Consider the following 18,944-nt stretch of genomic DNA (forward strand, 5'->3'; position numbering starts at 1 on the left):
GTCCAAATCGGCCGGTAAAAACGGCAACTCGGCCCGGAACGGAATCGGAACGGATGCAAATCGGATGCAAACCGGCCGGGAAAATCGGCCAAAAACGGCCGATTTTCCCGGCCGACACTCGGACCCTGTCGTGTGAATGAGGCCTTAGAACTTTAGCAGCAATTTCTCACATTTTCAAGAAAATTTCAAAAGGCTATTTTTACAGGGACCAGTTCAGTTCTGAAGTGGCTTTGAGGGTCTTATATATTAGAAAGTCCCCATAAATCACCCCATTTTAAAAAATGCACCCCTCAAAGTATTCAAAACAGCATTCAAAAAGTTTAACCCTTTATGCGTTTCACAGGAATTAAAGCAAAATAGATGTGAAATTTACTAATTTCATTTTTTTTTTTGCCAAAATTCATTTGTAATAAAAAAAATAATTGTACCACAGAAGGTTTTAGCCAAGAATTGCCACTCAATATTTATTACCCTGATGCTACCGTTTTTAGAAATAGCCAACATGTGGGCCTAGTATCCTCTTGGACTGAAACACGGACCTCAGAAGCAAAGGAGCACCTAGAGGATTTTGGGGCCTCCTTTTTTTGGAATATATTTTAGGCACCATGTCAGGTTTGAAGAGGTCTTGTGGTGCCAAAACAGTGGAAAGCCCCCAAAAGTGAGCCCATTTTGGAAACTACACCCCTCAGGGAATTTATCGAGGGGTGTAGTTAGCATTTTAACCCCACAGGTTTTTTGCTAAATTTATTGGAAAAAGTCTGTAAAATTGAAAATCCACCTTTTTTCTGAAAAAACATAGAATTTTTTACTTTATCCAAGGAATAAAGGAGAAAAAGAACCCCAGCCTTTATAAAGCACTTTTTACTGATTACGGCAATACTCCATATGTGGTAATAAACTGCTGTTTGGACCCACGGCAGGGCTCAGAAAGGAAACAGCGGCATTTGGATTTTGGAGCACAAATTTTGCTGGAATGATTTTTATTTATTTATTTATTTCAGTTACTTATATAGCGCCAACATATTACGCAGCGCTGTACAGAGGTCCACTTTTTTACTGTCCCCATTGGGGCTCACAATCTAAATTCCCTATGAGTATGTTTTTTGGGGTGTGTACCATGTCATATTTGCAACGTCCTGGAGGGACAAAAACAGTGGAAACCCCCCAAAAGTGCCCCCATTTTGGAAACTACACCCCTCAAGGAATTTTCCTAGTGGTATAGTTAGCATTTTGACCCCACAGGTTTTTTGCACAATTTAGTGGAATTCGGCCATGAGTATGAAAATCGACTTTTTTTCTGAGAAAACATAGAAATGTTTAATTTTTACTAGGAGTAAAGGAGAAAAAGAACCCCAAAGTTTGAAAAGCAACTTCTCCCGATTACGGGAATACCTCATATGTGGTAATAAACTGCTGTTTGGACCCACGGCAGGGCTCAGAAGAGGAACAGCGCCATTTGGATTTTGGAGTCCAGATTTTGCTGGATTGGTTTTCAGTGACATGTCGCGTTTGCAACGTCCTGGAGGGACCAAAACAGTGGAAATACCCCAAAAGTGACCCTATTTTGGAAACTACACCCCTCAAGGAATTTTCCTAGTGGTATAGTTAGCATTTTGACCCCACAGGTTTTTTGCACAATTTAGTGGAATTCGGCCATGAGTATGAAGATCGACTTTTTTTCTGAGAAAACGTAGAAATGTTTAATTTTTACTAGGAGTAAAGGAGAAAAAGAACCCCAAAGTTTGAAAAGAAACTTCTCCCGATTACGGGAATACCTCATATGTGGTAATAAACTGCTGTTTGGACCCACGGCAGGGCTCAGAAGAGGAACAGCGCCATTTGGATTTTGGAGTCCAGATTTTGCTGGATTGGTTTTCAGTGACATGTCGCGTTTGCAACGTCCTGGAGGGACCAAAACAGTGGAAATACCCCAAAAGTGACCCTATTTTGGAAACTACACCCCTCAAGGAATTTTCCTAGTGGTATAGTTAGCATTTTGACCCCACAGGTTTTTTTGCACAATTTAGTGGAATTCGGCCATGAGTATGAAGATCGACTTTTTTTCTGAGAAAACGTAGAAATGTTTAATTTTTACTAGGAATAAAGGAGAAAAAGAACCCCAAAGTTTGTAAAGCAACTTCTCCCGATTACGGGAATACCTCATATGTGGTAAGAAACTGCTGTTTGGACCTACGGCAGGGCTCAGAAGAGAAGTAGCGCTATTTGAAGCTCAGATTTGTCTGGAATGGTTTTCGGGTGCCATGTCGCGTTTGCAGAGCTACTGAGGTACAAGTACAGTGGAAACCCCCAGGAAGTGACCCCATTTTGTAAAAACTACACTCCTTAAGGAATTTATTTAGGGGTGTAGTGAACATTTTGACTCCAAAGGTGCTTCTTAGAAGTTATAAACACTGGACCGTGAAAATGCAGAATTGAATTTTCTCCAATAAAGCTTATCCTGCTTTATCCTCAAATTTTTCTTTTATACAATGGTAATAAAAAAAATAAAAAAAGCACCCCAAAATTTGTTGTGCAATTTCTCCGGATAAGGCCAATACCCCATATGTGGCCATTAACTGCTGCCTGGGCACACTGTAGGGCTCAAAAGGGAAGGCCTACCATTTTGTTTTTGGATCTTGTGCTGAATAATACTCCATATATGATTTTTACACAGTTCCAGTAGGTTTCTATGGCCTACTTTTTACGTGGATGATTTTTAAGCAACCACTTATGTTTGCAGAGGCTCCAGAACATAAAGTAAATTCAAGAAATGCCTCATGTAATAAAATTGCACCCTTCAAAGCACAGTATTCATCTAGGGGTATAAAGGGAATTTATATTTTTTTGGGGGGTGGGGGAGGCGGGTGTGGTATTATTGAGATATCAAATTAATTTGGAAAATAAATGCCCAGGGGGTATTTAACAAATAAATGGAATGGATGTGATGTCATTGGAGTAGTAAAAATTAGATTTAACAAATATCAACAGAGGTGTGATAAAAACGGAAGCATTCTCCGATGCAGAGGCCTGGTTTAGAGGGACAGGTCATACAGTAGTGAGTGGTGTCTTTCCTAATCCCTCTGCTTGTGCAAACTCAACACCTTTTCTGGGGTTTTTGTTTTTTTTTCTGTGGGGGGGGGGGGGGGGGAAGTACTCCCAGGAAATGCTGGCCATGTATTATTCTGGAAATCCCAGAAGTGCTGCTACCTTCACTGCTGCCCTCTGCTTCCTGGTCTCCAAAAATGATTTTTTTAATAATTTTTTCTTGGAATCCCAGGAAAGTCTCCGTATTGCTGGATGTTCTGTAGAGAACAAAGGCGTTATACAGTGCCACTTGGGTGAGGTATACCGCCAATTTTTTATACCACACCTTAGATTTTCTTAGGGCACTGTAGGGCTGCAGTACCTGGTCCGAAAGATCCAACCCTTCCATGAATTGGTTATAGTCCTGGATGCACACAGGCTTGGTGGATCGATCAGCATGCAGTGTGGTCAAAACAAAGACATCACGCTTGTCTTTATATTTGACAAGCATCAAATTTTCAGAAGCTAACAGCCCTGCTTTCCCCACGGCGCAGTGTCTGCTCTATAAAGGACTTGGGGAGACACTTTTGATTTCGCCGAATTGTGCCACATGCTAGTGTGCCCCTGGCAGAAAGGCACTTCAGGAGGGGGACGCTATTGTAAAAATTGTCCACATACAAGTGGTATCCTTGGTCTAGTATGGGGTGGAGCAAATCCCATACTATCCTCCCACTTATTCCCAAGACAGGGGGACAGTCTGGTGGCTCGATCTTCGAATCTATCTAGCAATAGCTCCTTCTCTGATCGCTTCCCTGACAAAAGTGAAGCGGTCAGAGACGGAGACTACACTAAACTCCCCTCTCCAACTGTCATAATAAACTGTGATTGGTCCATCAGCACTGATGGACCAGTCACAGCGATCGCCGGCCGAGGACAGCTGTGGTTGGTCCTCGGCCGGCATCCCCTGTTACTAGGCTGTCTTGGACAGCCTTATTTCCAGAACTGTAAGGGGGGATTCACACGAACGTGTATTGGGTCTGTGCGGGCCGCGTGGTTTTCACGCGCCATGCACAGACCAATACAAGTCTATGGGGCAGTACAGACAGTCCGTGCTTTTTATGCAGCGTTTGTCCGCTGCGCAAAAAGCGCGACATGTTCAATATCTCTGCGTATTTCGCGCATCGCGCACCCATTGAAGTCAATGGGTGCGTGAAAACCACGCAGGTCGCACGGAAGCACTTCCGTGCGAACTGCCTGTTTCGCGCACCAGCTGTCAAAAGGATGAATGTAAACAGAAAAGCACATGGTGCTTTTCTGTTTACAAACATCCAAACGGAGTGTCTTTGAGATGAGCGAACCCGGACAACCGAACCGAACTTCACCGGGTTCGGCCGAACCCGGCCAAAAAATAAATTGGTTCAGCACCCTGGACAGTGACTTCCGATTGCAATATACATGAACGTGTAAAAAAAAAAATACCGATAACTCCCGGCTTCTTCCTCCAGTCTGACCTCCCGGGATGACAATTCAGTCCAAATGACAGCTCCAGCCAATCACAGGCCAAGCACAGGCTGCAGCGGTCACATGGACTGCGGCGTCATCCAGGGAGGTGGGGCCCGATGTCAAGAGAGGCGCGTCACCAAGGACGCGTCACCAAGGCAACGGCCGGGAGGGAAGTTCTCGGTAAGTACGAATTTTTTCTTCTTTTTTAACAGGTTTCTCGATATTGTGATCGGCATTCACTGTCGAGGGTGCTGAAAGAGTTAACTGCCGATCAGTTAACTCTTTCAGCACCCTGGACAGTGACTGACGTCGACTAGACTCATCTCTATGATGGCGGCTGCGCGAAAATCACGCAGCCACGCATCATACACGGATGACACACGGAGCTGTCAAGTGGTTTTTGCGCGTGCAAAACGCCGTGTTTTTTGCGCGCGCAAAAACGCAACGTTCGTCTGAATCAGCCCTAAGGGCTGATTCAGACGAACGTTGCGTTTTTGCGCGCACAAAAAACGCGGCGTTTTGCGCGCGCAAAAACCACTTGACAGCTCCGTGAACCCCTGAGGACGCTACATAAGTAGCGAAACATGTCGGGGGGGCTCTCTTCATAATTTTAACGCATGCTGGAATGTGGGCATCTCTACTTTATAATTTAACAATTTAACTACTTAGGAGGTCTCTGTTGATATCGGTGACTTCCTGAATCTGCTTGTCTGCAGTCACAGACGGCAGGAACACATGTACATTGTTATAGCCACAACGGCTACTGACCCCATCCATGCATAGAAAATTTTAACTATTCATGTTGGTTTTGTCTGTCTATTTACTTGCTGGAATAGCATAATAAAGATTATAATTCAAAAATGTAAAAATTTAACTGTTCTATTGGTAGGCTTCCTTGCCTCTGGCATCCGTTTTTAATCCGTGTATGATGCGCGTCTGCGTGATTTTCGCGCAGCCGCCATCATAGAGATGAGTCTAGTCGACGTCAGTCACTGTCCAGGGTGCTGAAAGAGTTAGCTGATCGGCAGTTAACTCTTTCAGCACCCTCGACAGTGAATGGCGATCACAATATCGAGAAACCTGTTAAAAAAAAAAAAAAAGTTCGTACTTACCGAGAACTTCCCTCCCGGCCGTTGCCTTGGTGACGCGTCCTTGGTGACGCGCGCCTCTTGACATCGGGCCCCACCTCCCTGGATGACGCCGCAGTCCATGTGACCGCTGCAGCCTGTGCTTGGCCTGTGACTGGCTGGAGCTGTCACTTGGACTGAATTGTCATCCCGGGAGGTCAGACTGGAGGAAGAAGCCGGGAGTTATCGGTAAGTCAGAACTTCTTTTTTTTTTTTACACGTTCATGTATATTGGGATCGGAAGTCACTGTCCAGGGTGCTTAAACAGTTTAACTCTTTCAGCACCCTGGACAGTGACTATCTCCTGACGTCGCATACTGGAAATTTTTTTGCCGGGTTCGGCCAAAACGAGTTCGGCCGAACCCGGTGAAGTTCGGTTCGGTTGTCCGGGTTCGCTCATCTCAAAGACACTCCGTTTGGATGTTTGTAAACAGAAAAGCACGTGGTGCTTTTCTGTTTACATTCATCCTTTTGACAGCTGGTGCGCGAAACAGGCAGTTCGCACGGAAGTGCTTCCGTGCGACCTGCGTGGTTTTCACGCACCCATTGACTTCAATGGGTGCGTGATGCGCGAAATACGCGGAGATATTGACCATGTCGCGTTTTTTGCACAGCGGACAAACGCTGCGCAAAAAGCACGGACTGTCTGTACTGCCCCATAGACTTGTATTGGTCTGTGCGTGGCGCGTGAAAACCACGCGGCCCGCACGGACCCAATACACGTTCGTGTGAATCCACCCTAATGCTGTCAAAGTCAAATTAAGCTTTGATTGGTCCATCTGCACTGATGGACCAATCACAGTAATCACCGGCCGAAGACAGCTGTGATTGGTCATCGGCCGGCATCCAGAGTTGCTAGGCTGTCTCTGACAGCCGTCTTTTTTGAACTTCCGCCGCACCAGGATGTGCGGCTGAAGTTTAAATAGTTCGAAACGTCACACTAAGCTGTGATTGGCCCATCTGCACTGATGGACCAATCACAGCCATCGCCAGCCGAGGACAGCTGTGATTGGTCCTCGGCCGGCATCCTCAGCTGCTAGGCTGTCTCGGACAGCCGTCTGTTTTAAGCTGTTTAAAGCGTTCACGTAACTGTACGTGGAAATGCGTGAACAGACCGCATCCCATCACGTACAGTTACGTGAATTTGCGGGAAGGGGTTAAAGAGGCTCTGTCACCACATTATAAGTGCCCTATCTCCTACATAATGTGATCAGCGCTGTAATGTAGGTAACAGCAGTGTTTTTTTATTTAGAAAAACAATACATTTTGACACAGTTATGACCGATTTTAGATTTATGCTAATGACTTTCTTAATGCCCAACTGGGAGTGTTTTTACTTTTTGACCAAGTGGGTGTTGTGAAGAGAAGTGTATGACGCTGACCAATCATCGTCATACACTTCTCTCCATTCATGTAATCAGCACATAGTGATCTTGCTAGATCATGATGTGCAGTCACATACTCACACATTAACGTTACTGAAGTGTCTTGAGAGTTAATAGACATCGCTTCCAGCCATGACACAATGTCTAGTCACAATCCCGACACGTTGGTAACGTTTGAGTGGGAATTACAGCACAGCAAGCGCAATCTCAGTCCGTTGTTTCTATAATTGAAAAGGATTGTGTGGGTAGCAGTCAAGCAGCCCACAGTGCACCAGCCCATCTGGCATTTGCCAGAACTGCCAGTCCGGCCCTGTGCCAGTCCTGCCTTCTCCCACTGTCATCCATTGGATATGCCATTAATGTCCGTAAACTCCCAATTGCAATTACTACTTAGAAAATAAAATTAATAATTGTTTGTGTTCTGTTTAGTACACAGTGCCAAAAAAAAAAAAGGCGCTGCAGAAAGCAGATTACACAATTTGGCAAACACCACACTGCAGATTTTGTTGCAGAAATTTCTGCGTATGAAAATCAGTTTTATTAATTTGAATGGGGTTAATTCTACAGCAAGCAAAAGATCTGCAACAAGATCTGCCGCGTGTGCAAGAGACCTGATGACTGACACCTGCTAGTTTTAAAAACTGCTGGTGGCAAATCCCAATGTTGCTGCACAGTACATCTATACCTGTGATTGTTTCTTGGAATCTGCACCAAAAAAAACACAGCAAGGTATAGAGCAATCATTGGGCTTTTACAAAACTTCATTCACATGCAGAGTAAAAAAATATACAGTGGATTGTAGGCATGCAGCAGGTTTTAAAAATCCACAGTATGCCCTCTCTGTTGTCGAATTTTGCCATGTATTTAACCAAATGTAAGGGTATATTCACACAGTGCAGTTTTTGAAGCCACAACCAAGAGTGGATAGAAAATAAGAGAGTAGAATCTTTATCTCTATATACTTCCCCTCCCAAAAAATTAGCAGTAGCTTTGATATATACTTCCACTCCTGGTTGTGGCTTTTAAAACTGCACTGTATGAATAAGGCCTAATGTATATGATGAAATATGTGGCAAAATCCACAGCATTTTTTTTCTCCACTGTCTGTGAACTCGGGCCTTAAAAAGGTCTACAAATTATTACCCAAATCTGAGAAGTCTACAGACAAACGATCATGTTATTATCACAGACCCATTGCAATTCTATTTCTTATTTTAATTCCTTATTCTACTTGATATTTTCTTATTCAATCTGTCTGCTACTAGGGCTATCTTGGAACTCCTGTGAATCCACACTGTGGCTTTGCTCACTGGGGCAATGGGTTAGTTAGAATCCAAACAGGACAACATCTGCTTAGGCCTCATGCACACGACCGTTGTGCCGTTTTTGACGGCATCCGAGTGACACCCGATAGTCTTCACGGACCCATTCACTTTGGCGGGTGAATCGGGTTCGTGAAAAATGATCCGAGTCTCCTAACGGAGGAAAGAAAGGACATGTTCGTGTGCATGAGGTGTTACATGTTCTTACAGTCTTTACAAGAGTTAAATATCACATTCACAGCGTAGAGTTTCACAATTTCGAAGGCAAGCTGCACTTGAGCTGTGCTCACACCTGTGCTATTACAATCTTTCAGAGGTTCCTATAAGGGTATGTTCACACGGCCTATTTACGGACGTAATTCGGGCGTTTTTGCCCCGAATTACGTCTGAAAATAGCGCCGACAAACATCTGCCCATTGAAAGCAATGGGCAGGTGTTTGTCTGTTCACACGAGGCGTATATTTACGCGCCGCTGTCAAATGACGGCGCGTAAATAGACGCCCGCGTCAAAGAAGTGACCTGTCACTTCTTTGGCCGTAATTGGAGCCGTTATTCATTGACTCCAATGAATAGCAGCGCTAATTACGGCCGTAATTGACGCAGTGTTCAAGCGCCTGCACATGCCGTTACGGCTGAAATTACGGGGATGTTTTCAGGCTGAAACATCCCCGTAATTTCAGCCGTAACGGACGCCCTCGTGTGAACATACCCTAACTTTTGAGAGCAAGAATAAAACGGCATGCAATGTTTTTCTTGCAGTCAAAACAACATAAACCTCGTCGGAACCACATTATAAGTCAATGGGGTCCGTCGGGCGCCGTTCAGCTCCATCCTGAGGCAGACCTGGCACCGTATTTTGGCTTCTGTTATAGACAGAAGCCATAGTGGAGATGTAAACAGAGCCTTAAGTAGGTTGTTCAGCCTCATTCACTTCAATAGAGCCAAGATGCAATAAAAGGCCCAACCCATGGACAGGTGTGGCACTGTTTTTGGAAGTAAGTCCAAAAATCCTGTACAACCCCTTTAAAGTTGGAAGCAATTCTCAACTTAAAACACCATTGAAAACAGTGAAATAATGGGGAAGATTTTTCTAATACTGGTGCAGCTTACGATATTCATCAACCAGTGCACAACCGTTAATGAATCGGCTATAGGGGGAAAAAAACAATGCCATGTCAGTTCTGGCAGAGGTTAGTGTCGGAAATGTTCAGAAATGAAGCCCCGTACACTTTTCTTGACACATTCAAGTGCCTCATAAATATGCTGCCCCTACTTCCAAAGGCCATATTATTCAATGCATTTATACTAGAAGCAAACAAAAAAGAAAGTATGATCCAGCACTTTGTGAAGAAATCAGCTCCAAAAACGGGCGTAAAAAATGCTGCGAAAGCGAGTGGCTTAAAAAACGTCTGAAAATCAGTAGCTGTATTCCCTTGAAAACAGCTCCGTATTTTCAGGCGTTTTTGAGTTTGTGTGTGCACATACCCGAATACTAGAAAACTGGGGTAAGAAGATTGATAATTGTGTATTAACACGTTTTACGGTGGTTATTTAGATGTGGCAGTGGTGCCGTTTTATGTCACATCATTTAAGGCTGTGTTCACATCAGTGTTGTCTTTCCGTTGATGGGTTCCGTCGGAGGTTTCCATCGGGGGAACACCTAAACGGAAGGGCAAACGAAAACCTTAGCTTCCGCTTGCATCACCATTGATCTCAATTGTGACGGTAACTTTGATAATGGTTTCCGTTGATCACCGTTGCGACAGGGTTCCGTTGTTTTGACGGAATCAATAGCGCGGTCGATGTGAACAGGCCTTAACATACGAACCTAACATACTAACAGTACTGTAGGTTGTATATATATATATATATATATATATATATACACACACAGATTAGTACATTTAAAAAAGAACAAAGGAATGTGGGTAATTTCACATATTAAAAGGTAATGAGCTCAAATGGATACAGATACGTTCTTCACATGATGTTTTCTTACTGTCAGATACAATTACTATAAAATAAAAAAATCTGCGACTGGCTCAGCTCAACTTGAAGGGGCCACACCAATTTTTGGTCTTACCTCAGCAGTTCGTACAGCATCTTCAGTATCAATGCAGGAGCAGAGACTTACGACAAGAAGAAGAGAGAAAATTCCAGCTATCATTCTAAAATGGGCCATCCACAAATCAGCGCTTCTTAATTCCAGCCACCGCTTTAATCTATTAATAAATCTATTAATAAAACCATCACATCTGCAGCAGACACTTATCCACTCTTCAAAGATGACTTGAGGCAGCCAAGCTAACCAAACTTTTGTCAGCCTATCTCCACAAATTATTTACACCCATTTCTCTTATGCCTTGGAACGTATCCTTTTCTTTTGGAAACATATATCCATCTCTTTAATTGGCCTTTGTATCAGAATCTTTTCATCCAAAGTGATCCTTCTCTATAACCACAGATCTATAAAATTCACAATGGCCAGCATGATCCTGCAGTCATCGGCTCCATAGGTGATACCGATAGTAGTCCAGCCAGCTGTGACACTCACATACAGTTGTGCAAGGGAATTATGTTCTCTCTGCTGGGATAAGCAGCTACACAATCTACAGATGACATGGATCCCGGCACCTCCCCGGGCAGGAGGAGTCCATGTGAAAGCAGCATTACTAATCAACAGCAGGCTGGGAACAGTCACAGGAAACTCACTTGTGTCTGCACTGCTCATAGAGTGAATCATTTTAAAACTTCTTAACCCTTTTCTTACTTCTCTATTTATTTTGTAGCTGCATTGTCCAAGAAAATATTATGCATTTCTGTTGGTTTGAAACGGCCATCCAGAAATCATGTATATTCCTTGCATATGCTTTGTTTGTATTCCTGGAGTCAATGGGGGAAAAAAATACACAAAAAGGTGAAATAAAACATAATCGGGACAGATTGAGCAGTGTAATCGGTCGAACATTTAGGGTATGCTCACACGCAAACTCCAAAACGTCTGAAAATACGGAGCTGTTTTCAAGGGAAAACAGCTCCTGAGTTTCAGACGTTTTTTAAGCCACATGCGTTTTTTACGGCCGTTTTTTTTCTAGAGAGTCTATGGAAAAACGGCTCCAAAATCGGCTGAAGAAGTGACATGCACTTGTTTTTCGCGGCCGTTTTTTTACGTGGCTGTTTTTCAAAATGGCAGCGTAAAAAAACGACCCGTTGGAACAGAACGGCATTTTTCCCATTGCAATCAATGGCCAGATGTTTGGAGGCGTTCTATTATTGAGTTTTTGGACGTTTTTCGGGCGTTTACGGCCTGAAAAAGCGGCCAAAAGTAAGCCGTGTGAACATACCATACTAGTGGTGCTCCCACATGGTGTTGTATCACTTGTAGTTGTTCAGAATTTCCATTCATTTCAGTGGAAAAGCAGAACATGTGCAGCTTCTCTTTGCCAAGCCACTTATTCTAGACATCGCTGGGGATGCCAGCTGTTGGAACATCACTAATGTGCCTGGTATGACATATCTTAGGGCTCATGCACGTGGGCATATTACAGCTACATTTTCTACTGAGCCATAAGTGGGGCTTTTGAAACGGTGCATGAGCTTACCTATACATCTGTATGCCTGTATGCCTCAGTTTTCATACGGAAGAATTTTTTTCTGCTAGATGCTGTACAAATCTAACAGAAATAAAAAATTATAAACAGTTCCATACTAAAGGAGCCTAACTTTTTTTTGTTTTTTCTCTTACTAACATTTCATTAACCCCTTCAGGACTGAACCTGTTTTGGCCTTCAGGACGAAGCCGATTTTTCAAATCTGACATGTGTCACTTTATGTTGTAATAACTCCGGAATGCTTTTACCTATCCAAGTGATTCTGAGATTGTTTTCTCGTGACATATTGTACTTTATGTTAGGGAAAAAATTTGGTCGATAAATTAAATATTTATTTGTAAAAAAACAACAAGATTTAGAGAAAATTAGCAAAAATGTGCATTTTTCTAAATTTAAAAACCATCGCCAGCCTCCGTGATTTCACGTGGGGGCTGCCGATCGGCGCTAAACACCTTAATTGTGCTGTTCAAAATCGAACGCCGCAATTAAGTGGTTAACTGCCGAAATCAGCGGCGATGGGCCGCTGATCGGCAACGGGGAATGCAGGGCAGACACCCTGCACAGTTAACCGCCGCTGCGGTGTAGCGCCGCACGGCGGTTAACTGTGAAAGCACATCGACGTGCAGTTACGTCAAGGTGCGGGAAGGGGTTAAAGTCAGTCTTTGGCCTATACTGCACTTTTATTTAAGTTACAGCATTGGGCTGTTTTATTTGATTTCTATACCTATAAAGCTTGCACAAAGTGTGTGAGCATAAACGGCTTCATTTACATCCGCATTCGGTGTTTCTGTTGCTCTGCTGTCAGAGAAGGAGCAGAGGAACGAAAATAGCGGAAGTGCCGGATCCGTTGCATGATGGCCACCATCGGCGCCCAGCGGCACACTATTACCATGGTGTTCGGCATTTTTGACTAGATCTGCGATCCTTTGACGCAGATGTGAACCACGCCTTAGGGTATGTTCACACGCCCCATTTACGGACGTGATTCAGGCGTATTTTGCCTGGAATTACGGCCGATAAAATGGCTCCAAACCGACGGCAAACATCTGCCCATTGAATTCAATGGGTTTTACGATGTTCTGTGCAGACAAGCTTTTTTTTTTACGCGCCGCTGTCAAAAGACGGCGCGTAAGAAGACGGCCGCCTCAAAGAAGTGCATGTCACTTCTTGGGACGTAATTGAAGCAGTTTTTCATTGACTCCATTGAAAAACAGCTCCAATTACGTCCTTAATGGACCCCAAGAAAAATGCATGCACTTGCAAAAACGTCTGAAATTCAGGAGCTGTTTTCGCCTGAAAACAGCTCCGTAATTTCAGACGTATTTTACGTTTACGTGCGAACATACCCCTAGGGTATGTTCACACGAAGAGTCAAAAACGTCTCAAAATACGGATCTGTTTTCAAGGGAAAACAGCCCCTGATTTTCAGACTTTTTTGAGAAACTCGCGTCTATCTTTGCGTTTTTCGCTGCGTTTTTTATGGCCGTTTTTGGAGCTGTTTTCAATAGAGTCTATGAAAAAACGGCTCCAAAAACGGCCCAAGATGTGTCCTGCACTTCTTTTGACGAGCCGTCATTTTATGCGCCATATTTTGACAGCGATGCGTAAAATGACAGCTCGTCTGCACAGAACATCGTAAGACCCATTGCAAGCAATGGGCAGATGTTTGCCGACGTATTGGAGCCATCTTTTCAGGCGTAATTCGAGGCGTAAAACGCCTCAAAAGAGGTCGTGTGCACATACCCTAACGTGTACAGCCTCATTTACACTAACATGTTTGTTATTTATTTTAGCTATATAGAAGCTTAACACGGGGTCAATGGTGTAGAGGCTGCATTTACTTTGGTAAAACATTCACACATTTTCTTCAGACTAGGCTCACACACAGCAGTTTGATGCAGTTTTTTTTTACTTAATTATGTAAATATCAGGAATGGATACTTGATATAGGAAAGAATAAAGGAAAGACTAGGACTGTTTTCCTCCTACTGTGTTCTTAAAGAGGCTCTGTCACCGCATTATAAGTGCCCTATCTCCTACATAAGGAGATTGGCGCTATAATGTAGGTGAGAGTAATGCTTTTTATTTAAAAAAAAAACAATCTGTTTTCACCACTTTATTAGCGATTTTAGATTTATGCTAATGAGTTGCTTAATATCCAAGTGGGCGTTGTACAGAGGAGTGTATGACGCTGACCAATCAGCGTCATGCACTCCTCTCCATTCATTTAGTCAGCGCATAGGGATCCTTTTAGATCTCTATGTGCTGTCTTATACTAACACATTAACGATACTGAAGTGTTTAGACAGTGAATAGACATTCCACGGGATGTCTATTCACAATCCCTGCACTTCGTTCCGGTTTCTGTGGTAGTTACAGCAGAGGAAGCGTAATCTCGCGAGATTACGCTGTAGATGACAGGTTACAACGAGATTACGCTACCTCTGCTGTAACTACCACAGAAACAGTAACGAAGTGCAGAGATTGTGAATAGACATCCCGTGGAATGTCTATTCACTGTCTAAACACTTCAGTATGTGTTAATGTGTTAGTTTAAGACAGCACATACTGATCTAAAAGGATCCCTATGTGTTGAGGAAATGAATGGAGAGAAGTGTATGACGCTGATTGGTCAGCGTCATACAATCCCCTGTACAACGCCCACTTGGTCAATGGTAAAACACGCCCAGTTGTCCATTGAGAAACTCACTAGCATAAAGCTAAAATCGCTAATAAAGTGGTGAAAATAGATCATTTTTTGAAAATAAAAAGCACTGCTGTCACCTACATTATAGCGCCCATCTCCTTATGTAGGAGATAGAGCACTTATAATGTGGTGACAGAGCCTCTTTAAATCCATGCCTTGTGGTGAGACAGAGGGACAGACCATGGGAATCAGCGTAAAGGCTGCATAATATACATGTATGTATTAAAGGGCACCTGACATGTCAAGCATGCTGTCAACTCTGCAGCCAGCATATTATAAAGGAAGGGGGAGCCTATTAGATTAATATATAGTTTTGTGGAAAAAGATACCAGATAACCTGTAATTTTATTATTTGAATATCTGCTCCCTTATGCTAGAGTCCAGTGGGCAGTCTCAACCATTGACAGCCTTACCTGTATGTGAGTGAATATAGAAATAGCTGTCAATAACTGAGTGAGACCACCCACTGAACTCCTAAGCCCACAATGAGCAGGGATTTAAATCAATAAAGTACAAGTTATCCTGAACTTTTTCCCACAAAACTATATCAATTTGTTCAGCTCCTCCTGCTCTTTCACATGCTACCTGCAAAAAGGACAGCATGTTTGACATGGCAGTTTCCTTTTTAATGTGTATAATTTAAATATGCAGTACTTGTTGAGGCAGATTGGGAGAAACCGCCTCCTTGCAGGTATTTTAAAAAAACAATAACAAAAAAAAAAACTGCTGCAAAACTTTAGTTCATTTGAAAAGCCCAAAATGTATGTGGCGTTAGTTTAATAGATGTGTCTAGGTATAAGCATGTGCATAACAGATTACCTAAAATCTTAATCCCTTAAGGACACAGCCTGTTTTAGCCTTAAGGACAAAGCCAAATAACTCTGGAATGCTTCATGGTTGCCGACAGGCTAGAAGATACTTAGATGCAGCGATCGCTTTGATCGCTGCATCTAAGCAGTTAATCGGCCAGATCGGTGCCTAGCTCTGGTCCTGGCCGTTACAGCGGGGTGTCGGACAGCCGATAACTGGCGGTGATGGCGCTGGCTCAGCTTCTGAGCCAGCGCCATGACATACACATTGTCATGGAGCTATGATTGGTCAGTCTGCTGTGACTGACCAATTACCGCAATCACCGGCCGGGGACCACTGCGATTGGTCCCCTGCCGTCTTACTGTGCCGATCAACTGTCATAAACAGTTGACGGCACAGTTCTGTCATCCTGTCCTTTGACAGGGTGACAGTTTTTTGCCAGGACGCACCGGTACGTCCCGGTGCCTTAAAGCACTGTAATACAGGACGTACCGGTGTGTCCTGGTGCAATAAGGGCTTAAAGGAAATGTATCTCCTACATATTTTTTATTACTAATTAAAACCAGATACTGATAAAAAAAAAAAATTCTAGTAATTTTTATTTTGAGTGTAAAGTTTTTTAAATTCTAAATTCTGTACATGATTATGGGGATAGCCATCGCGCCTGAGTCACAGTTAACAGCATTTAGAGATATGCTTTACAGCATCCACGTTGACCACATGAACCTGTGAACTGGAGATGTTTATTGACTTCTAGGGAAGTTTTCTAGACATGCTCTGTGACCTGTGCAGAGGGAAGGAGAACTAATTTTATCAAAATAGTGACAAAAAGTATCATTTTTTAAAAATAAAAAAAAACTTATTTTCATATTCACAGCAAAATATTTTTCTCATTGAATTAAGTGGGGTACACAGCACCATGGGTATAGGCCCTAGCCACTAGATAGCAAAATTTTGGGCTCCGCACAGGCAGGCCATACACTTTCCACAGACGCTGGCTAAATCAGTCTGTACAGAAGCAGTAAAAGACGACAAAAAAAAAAATGTCTACAGGCCCAGAAGAAAAAACAATCAAACAGCCAGAAAAAGTCCTGGAACAACAAAAGAGGGTGGTATCCATGTCCCCTAATGAATTAAACAAAAAAATAATTATTATTTTATTGTGAGTTCAAAAATCCAGTTCTCGTTAACATCATTGGGGGACTGTACCATGGGACATCCTAATGCAGTCCCAGAGGGTAATCTAACACACTTTGCAATCCAGACTTGCATCAGGGGAATCCAAAGAATTACTGTGCACCAAATCCCAGATAGAAGCCTTGCAGACTTGAGAAACTGAAGCTTGATTGCCCAGGACGCACCAAAAGGCCTTGTAGGAAGGGCTGCTGACTGTGATGGCGTCATTTGGCGCTCTGAATATTTTTACCCTTCCCGAAGGACCACGCAAGGAATTGGCAGCATCCAAGGGTAAACTTTTCCCAAGGACCGATCAGTCTGTGATTTCGGAAACCTGATCCAATGAGCAATAGTGGCCTTAGGTGCTGCCAATCCCTTGCACGGTCTTCGTGGCAGACAAAAATAATTGGAGTACCAAAACGACTCCATCACAGTCCGATAGACACGGTCTCGGATGCTGTCTCGGATGAGATGGGGAGGCGCAATAGGAAGGGAGCACAATCTCTTAATCTCACAATCTCTTAACGGGACTGGTTGTTACACCACTTTATTCCTTTGGAGGACCAAAGACAGAGACTTGCAGGACAGAGCAGCAAGTCCTGAAACTCATCTGATGGAGTTGAAAGCCACCAAGAAAGCAACCTGCGAGGAAATAAAATAAAAAAAGCGAACCATCCCTAAAGGATTTCGAAGAGTGCCACCTGAAGAACACACCAAACCTAATTAAGATCCCTAGGCTTAGTGGGATGTCTGAAGGGAGGAAACACGAGCCATCCCTTGCAAGAAGGTCTTTACCAGAGAACGCAAGACCAAAGTTTAGACAGAGCAGAGACCTGAACCTAATGAAAGGAGAGCCAAGTCCCTGTTCAAAGCCTGATTGCAGGAAGGACAGAATCCTAGGCATGGAACACACCATAGAATGTAAAGCACACTGCTCACATCAGCGGAAAAAAGCCTTCCATGTACAATGGTACACCATGGCTGATTGATGTTTCCTACCCTTTAATATCGTCTAGATGACTGGTTCAGAGAAACCCTGTTCCCTCAGCTTCAACAGCTATGCTGTTAAACGCATCTGGGATGAAGTGGGGTGAAACAGCGGACCTTGGGAAAGGAGGTCGGGTCAAGGTGGAAGACACCAAGGTGCGTCTGCGAGTTGGTTGACTAGGTCGGTGTACCACGTTTGGCGAGGCCATTCCGGTGCTACCAGTTTTGATAGGCTAGATAGATAGGCTAGCATCTGTTGAGATGACTAGCCACTGGAGGGTAAGAAAAGATCATGCTAGCGTGACCCCGGCGAGGTCTCCCACCAGCGCAACTCCTGTCTAATAGGATAGAAGAATAACTTGTCTAGTGAGTCACGAGACTTATCCCAGTGTGAAAGGCTCACTCTCTGGAGGGGCCAAGAGGGGTAAAATTGCACAAGTAGAACTACCACAAAGGTCGACACCATCTTGCCCAGCAGCCGCAAGCAAAAGCAGATGGAATAGGGAGTGTTCTGGCAAAGGAGAGCCACCTCAGCTTGCAGGGTCTTGATCTAGTCTGTCGGGAGATGTACCATTGCTGTCCCTGAGTTGAAGATCATTCCCAGAAACTCATGCACTGAGTTGGGACTGGGGAGGATTTCTCCTCATTGATGATTCACCTGAGACTGTGGAGATAGTCCTTTCTGGCCTTCACCAAGGTTGTCCAGGTAAACAATGACAAATCCCCTGACGTGTAGAAGCACCCTGAGAGTCGCCAGGACCTTGGTAAAAACCCATGGAGCCATTGTGAGTCCCAAGGGGAGGGTGACAAATTAAAAATGTTTAGAACTGATCGCGAAACAAAGGAAGCACCAGTGGGTCCCTGCAATAGGAATATGTAGGGATTCCATGCGAAACCTCTTAATGCAGCAGTTTAACGTCTTTAGATCCAGGATTGGTCAGACTGCTTAGTTCTTTAAAGGGACTGAAGAGATTCGATTAGTGCCCCTAAAAATGTTACAACTGGGACGATAACTCTGTAGGAGGGCACAAACAGCCTAGCGTTTTTTACTGCAAAAATATAATGAAAAAATTTTTGGTGTGTTTTTTTTCAAGGGATGTGTGATGGTGATATTTCTTCTTCCTATGATGCAATTTCCACCCCCTTTAAGAAATTCCACAGCGTTTCCGCAGCAAATTCCGCAGGTGAATTTAAGGACTGAATTTTTCTGCAGCGTATGGATGACATTTATTAACCCCTTCCCGCTCCTTGACGTACTATTACATCATGGCAGCTGTATCGTTCGCGCTCCA

At 43.6% G+C, this 18,944-nt stretch overlaps 1 protein-coding gene across 2 annotated transcripts in view; it reads right to left on the minus strand.

The window, feature by feature from the left end:
* The window catches only part of MMP28 (matrix metallopeptidase 28), an 83,747-nt gene extending 72,764 nt beyond the window's left edge, over positions 1–10,983 (minus strand). For both annotated transcript variants that reach the window (XM_075850458.1, XM_075850457.1), the window contains exon 1: positions 10,445–10,983. In XM_075850458.1, coding sequence (XP_075706573.1) covers positions 10,445–10,543 — 99 coding nt within the window. In that variant the 5' untranslated portion in view covers positions 10,544–10,983. The remainder of the gene's footprint in view (positions 1–10,444) is intronic.
* Between the last annotated feature and the right edge of the window lie 7,961 nt (positions 10,984–18,944).

This window comes from Rhinoderma darwinii, chromosome 2 (genome assembly GCF_050947455.1).
Source record: "Rhinoderma darwinii isolate aRhiDar2 chromosome 2, aRhiDar2.hap1, whole genome shotgun sequence".
Classification (NCBI taxonomy): Eukaryota; Metazoa; Chordata; class Amphibia; order Anura; family Rhinodermatidae; genus Rhinoderma; species Rhinoderma darwinii.